Below are 6144 nucleotides of genomic sequence, written 5' to 3'. Positions count from 1 at the left end.
CCCCCCCGTGTGTGTGTGTGTGTGTGTGTGTGTGTGTGTGTAGGCCAGAGGTAAACATCAGCTATCTTCCTTACTTGCCCTTTACCTTACTTATTTGCTTAGTTTGAGACTATGCAGCCAGCCTTGGCTGGCCTGTATTTACAGACATCTGCCTGCTACTGCCTCCCCAGCACTGGTATTGCAGAAGTGGACCACCATGCCTGGCTTTCACGTTAGTTTTTAAGATAAGATCTCTCTGATTCTGCTACTGGTTGGCCAACAGGCCCCTGGGATCTGTCTCCCCACTCGACGCCCAACACTGGCATTCAGGACACATGCTACTGTGCCCAGCGTTTAAGTGGGTGCTGGGATCCTAACTCAGATGGTGAGTTCTGACAAAATCACACCTTGCATCAGGTGACTAGGTGATGGAAGCCAGAGGGTAAGGAGTTCGAGGTCATCCTCTGGCACAACCTTATCTAATGGGAACAGTGATGGGCATCAAGCCAGCACAGCTGCTTGACAAAGATCCAGAAAAGCTGAGGAGAGTGACATAATCGCTATCCTGCAGTCTTTCATTTTTCATCTTCTCCACGCGTTGCACGTCGAGGGTTCAGCTTGAGATACTGGATTGATGGAAATTGTCTTATGAATCATTTACACCTTCTCCCAGGAGTACTGTCCCTAAGCTTTCCCAGGAAAGTCCTGCGCATGCTACCACTCCCTCTTTTAGGGAGATATGTCTTTATCTGGCCCTACTTGAAGGTTTTCCTTGAGCCCTGAAGGTTGTAACTCAAAAGTAAAGACAACAGAGACCGCCTTACAAGGCTCCGACTCCAAGATACTCCTGGAACATCTGCCTTGTGCTTACTCAGGAATGAGACAATCAGAACAAAGTAACCTTAAAAGGGTAAACAAGCCAGGCGTGGTGGCACACGCCTTTAATCCCAGCACTCAGGAGGCAGAGGCAGGCGGATTTCTGAGTTCGAGGCCAGCCTGGTCTACAGAGTGAGTTCCAGGATATACAGAGCTATACAGAGCTATACAGAGCTATACCCTGTCTCAAAAAACCAGATGAGGAGTTGGCAGCAGCAGAGATGAAAAGTCTCTTCCTAGTCCACACTGAGAGCATTACGAGTTGATAACACACTACTTGGGACATGACAATGTGCCCAGGCTGGCTTGGAGATTTTCTTCTGTCTAAATCCCTTGAAAACACAAGATTTGTAAATATTGGGTTATTCTTAAATGTGGGGTTGATGTGGGGAAATGATTGTAAAAGACAGTTCTCCTTCTGTCAGTATTTGTCAATGATGACTAAACTTATGGCCAATAGTAAGTCAAAACCCATGTTTGGGGACAAAAACAACCAAAATGATATGATCTGTGTTTTGGAACAACATAAATCTATCCCTGCCTACTGAGTTCTGTATAAACAGAGCACTCTTACTGCCAGTTAGGCAGGCTGCAAGACTCCCAGAATCCGGTGCCTGACTCCCTCCTCCCTCCCTGACTCCATATCTCCTCTGCAGGACCTAACATTGCTGGAGCTAGCCCCTGGTAATCCTCATCTACATATTGAGTTAGAAGCCAGCCTACCAAATCTGAGGCCAGCCCAGTCAGGTTGACCCTGCCAAATAGAAAAAAGAAGAAGCAAGTATAGAAAGAAGGCTAGGAGAGGTCTGCATATAGCAATTGCTTCTGACTCCTTCAGCCAAAAGCAAATAAAACCAAAACCAAACCAAACCAAACAAACAAACGACATGCTTTGGAAACCTTTCACATCATAGATTATATGTAGGCACTTGGGAAATCACCTGGCTAAAATACACAGAAACACAATGCTAGTTAAGATTCTCATTCAAGGGGGTGGGAACTTAGTTCAGTGGTAGGGCACTTGCATAGTGATCATAAGGCCCTGGGTCTAAGCCTTGTCTTAAAAAACAAAACAAAACAAGATGAAATTTCAAGATCCTGCCTGACTCAGCTTAAGTAGTGGTTGGGGTTCCATGCATTCAGTTTTGCTAAGTTCTTGAGATAAAGGGATGAAGCTGGGCTCCTGTTTTCCAACATATATGAGATTGTGTTTGGGGGACACCAGGCTGATCCATGACAGTATAGGAGTAGAAATACCTGCATCCACACGTACACGTACTCATAGCATCATTGCTACATCCATTCCTGCCTGGGCTTTCATATAAGCATTTTTAAGACTGGAAGGAGAGTTAATAAAGGAGAGATTTTTTTTTTTACAATTATTTTCTCAGTCTTTACAACTACCCTAGGAGTATGATAAAATTCTCTTGACAGAGAATAAAAACCCAGAGGTTAAGTTACTTGCCCAAGATCACTTGGCTCAGAAGAGGAAGCTGGGAATCCAAGTGTTGACACTTCAGAGCCCAAAGCACCTGGCACCGCAGCAGAGAGAACGCGGCAGTCTTGACTGGCCTAGAGCATGTTATGTAGATCAGGCTCACCAAGACCTTACAGAGATCTGCCCACCTCTGCTTCCTAAGTCTGGCAAAGGTAATTTCAGGCAGAAGAAGCACTGATTATTTTAGCTCTGGGAAGACAGATGTTCATGAACCTGTTTTTTAATGTGTACTCAAGAGCTACAGGTCAAGGTGTTTGCCAGGCCAGTTCCCCATGGTCTAAGCTGGTGCCTTCCCTGATGCCCAAGTAACATACGTACAGTGTCCTCTGTGCAGGAACCCCAGCTTCTCTCTGAAGCAAACTAGGGAGCATTTTGCAACTGGTAGACTCCATTGGTAGAGAACATTCATGTCAGCTGCTGTGTGCTTCAGGTGCAAATAAATTGTATCAACTCAAGTTCCGGGGAGAGAGAGAGAGAGAGAGAGAGAGAGAGAGAGAGAGAGAGAGAGAGACTCACTCTAGGAAGATAAAAGCGTAAAGGAGGAGAGAGAGACTCACTCTAGGAAGATAAAAGTGTAAAGGAGATGAAGATGTTGGTCATTCATTGGCTCTTTCCTTCTCTGAGGAGATAGAGCTGTTCTGTGGGTACCAAATGCAATGGTAGCATTTCTTAGCAAAGCCACGAAGTGTGGAAGTGGCCATCCACCAGCAGATCTGGGATTCAGAGGTAAGTTCATTGTTTGTCTCCACAGGAACCAACCTGTTCAGCAAGAAGCCCAGGCTGTTGAGCTCAGGCCATTGAAATCCACACTGTGACATTAGCAGTGGGGCCACTGGAGTGGGGCACCGTATACAGACTCTCCTGTTCCTTAAGGAAAGGCAAAGCATGATGGCAGAACTTGCAGGTTGTTTGACTGTGTTGTAGGGAAAGCTGTTATTTCTGACATCAGATAGACATGGGTTCAGGTTCTGTACATCCTGGTGAAGTCTCCTAGTTTCCCTCCTGGTCAATTGCCCCATTTCTCTTGTGGCAATTATGATACACGAGAAGTGGTGGCTATCAAATAAACTCATGGGAAAGGCTGCCCTGTGGTACATGGCACTGCCCCATGAGTATGCCGGTACTTCTGTTACCAGTTCCAACCCTCTGGTGTCTAAGCCCTATGGGCATTGGTGTAAATGGCCTAATGCTGTGCCTCAGCTTTACCTTAGCCCTTTCCCATCCTCTAGAAGGCATGGGCTCTGGGAAGACAGATCTACAAGCTCCGAAGAACCCCGGGAGGAAATACTGTTCCCCTGGATTGGCACCAATAGTTGAGAAGCCTCGTGAGACAGGGCCACTGAGCAACCTATGGAGACTCTGTTCTCTTCTTCAAGCCAGTTTCCCCCTCCTTACCAGGGCCACTTATGGCTGACCTGCTTCTTCATTTAGTGGTTGCACATGTGAAAGGTCAGTGAGACCGGGTCCCCTCCCTCATCCAGGTTTGAGGGAATAGCTGCCTCGTGACAGATGTGGCAATGAGAGCCCTCTTCAGGGCAGAGCAAGCTGGACCCAGCTGAGTGGCCTGACACCCAGAACCCATTTCCTGCTTCCCAGGTGCAGTGTATCCAAAACCCTCCATTGGACCGAGCGAAGCTATGGTTCAGAGAAACTCTACGGACAAGATTGACTTCCAGAACATTGACCTGGTTTCTGAGGTCAACAGGCGTAGGAAAGCCATGGCCACAAGGTACCCATAGGTTCTTTAGCTTGCTTGTCAGGTAGGCAGGAGAAGGGCAGCTCAGCCTTAGCTAGTTTGGCAGAAGCTGTAGGAAGCAGAGATCCTGTGAATTTACTTATCCGCTGCCCTCTTAGCTGCACCTGAGAGGCAAAGCTGATGCGCTTCAACCCACTGTGCGGGGCAGAACTTCTTCACAGTTCCTACTGTGAAGAGGTGATGGTATTCTTTGTGTCTAGTCCTAGTGTGGATTGGGGAGTGGGTTTCAAATCGTTGTGGGCAGGGGATCATGCTTATTTATTTATTTTACTTTTAATTGTATTGTTTTACATCCATATGTGCATGCATGCACTTGCTTGTCTGTCTGTCTGTTGGCCTGTTCTTCAGTCTGTCTGTCTCTACCTAGTATTCTGGGGATTGAACTCAGGTCTTCAGGCCTGTAGTCAGCCCTATATCCCACTAAGTCACCTCATCTTTGATGATGTGATAGAAGTGTTTCAGCCCTAATACACTTCATCTGCCAAGGTACATTCTTCAGATGGTAGGTTTGGCACATAAAATACAGAAACCTCAGTTGAATTTGAGTTTTAAGTAAGTTTTTAAGTTTAAATACATCTGTGTGATATACTACAAATTGGTCATTTATCTGAATTACATATTTAACTGGTCACCCTGTTTTGGTCTGTTTGGTTTTTGTTTTTTGTTTTTAAGAATTGTTTATTTATTTTATGTATATGAATACACCGTAGCAATCTTCAAACACACCAGAAGAGGGCATCAGATCTCATTACAGATGGTTGTGAGCCACCATGTGGTTACTGGGAATTGAACTCAGGTCCTCTAGAAGAGCAGTCAAGTACTCTTAACCACTGAGCCATCTCTCCAGCCCCGGTTTCTGTTTTTTTTGACACGGGGTTTTACTATGTAGCTCTGGCTGTCCTGGAACTCACTATGTAGACCAGGCTGGCCTCAAACTCACAGAGATCCCCCTGCCTCTACCTCCTGTGTGCCCTCACACCCAGCTCTCCATAAATTTTCATTTATTTCATTTGGTATGCCTGTGATGTCAGCTTTGGGGATGGCATCCCTGTGGAGAATGGTGGAACTCTACTGAAGTTGTCACCCAGCTAGGCACAGTAGGCCCCACAGTCAGGTTTTTTTAGACAAGGAGCAGAAAGAGCCCTTTGTTTTTTTAGCAAATGATACCATGGCAGTTTCTTTAATGGGTTAGAAGTTGTATGACCCTTAAAGGAGAGGTGATCTAAAAAAAGAAAATTCTTCCAAGAGCCCTCAGGTTGAAATAATTCAGATATGGCAAAAGGCAGCCGTTGACGCTTCGCCAGCACTTTCAGTGCTGGCTCCATGACAGTTAGAAACCTGGGCATCCTATTCTTGTTAAATCTTAACAGATAATTGACCAGAGGAGCAGATGTTATTACCTTAGAAGATGGCCTTCTGTACAGAATTGCTCTCAGTGATCCCGTTCTGAGAACTCGCCCTCACTACCCACCAGCCCCACTCGAGTCTTCTCAACAGCCAGAGGAAGTTGTCTTTATTGGAACCAGGTGCCCCAGTTCCCATCTGTAATAGCTTAAGATGCCAACCCCATGCTTTTGTGTGGGTTAGCCCGGACCTGAGAGAGACAGGAAAGCTCAGTAGAGGAAGAGAAACCCTAGCAGGTTGGAAGAGGGGCAAGTTAGGCAGAAGGGAGATGAACTTGAAATGAGCCCAAGGGAGGATGGACCCTGAGGACTAAGGAATCCGGGTGGAGATTCAGTGAGAGAAGCCTGGTGGAGGAGAGAAAGGGAAGCAGATAGATGGTTTCCTTTTACCATCAGAGACTCGTGTAACGGTAAAGATAGTGAATTGTACCCATTGGTTCTTGGGGACCAACAGGGACTAGTAAGTTCATTCCAAGGAGGGCAGACTCTGAATTATCTCATTTTTGCAAGTGGGTAGCTATGAAGGTATAAACAAAGGATGTCCTGTAAAACTGTAAAATATTAAGTAGTTCTCTCTGGTATTGGCATCTTGGATTTGCTCTCTCTCTCTCTCTCTCTCTCTCTCTCTCTCT

The 6144-nt window shown here is 46.0% G+C and overlaps 1 protein-coding gene across 1 annotated transcript in view; it reads left to right on the top strand.

The window, feature by feature from the left end:
* Positions 1 to 3009: 3009 nt before the first annotated feature.
* The window catches only part of LOC115064027 (myocilin opposite strand protein-like), a 7063-nt gene continuing 3928 nt past the window's right edge, over positions 3010 to 6144 (top strand). The window contains exons 1-2 of the mRNA XM_029538700.1: positions 3010 to 3079; positions 3950 to 4082. Coding sequence (XP_029394560.1) covers positions 3010 to 3079; positions 3950 to 4082 — 203 coding nt within the window. The remainder of the gene's footprint in view (positions 3080 to 3949; positions 4083 to 6144) is intronic.

This window comes from Mus pahari, chromosome 5, assembly GCF_900095145.1.
Source record: "Mus pahari chromosome 5, PAHARI_EIJ_v1.1, whole genome shotgun sequence".
Classification (NCBI taxonomy): Eukaryota; Metazoa; Chordata; class Mammalia; order Rodentia; family Muridae; genus Mus; species Mus pahari.
This window is presented reverse-complemented; position numbering and strand designations above follow the sequence as displayed.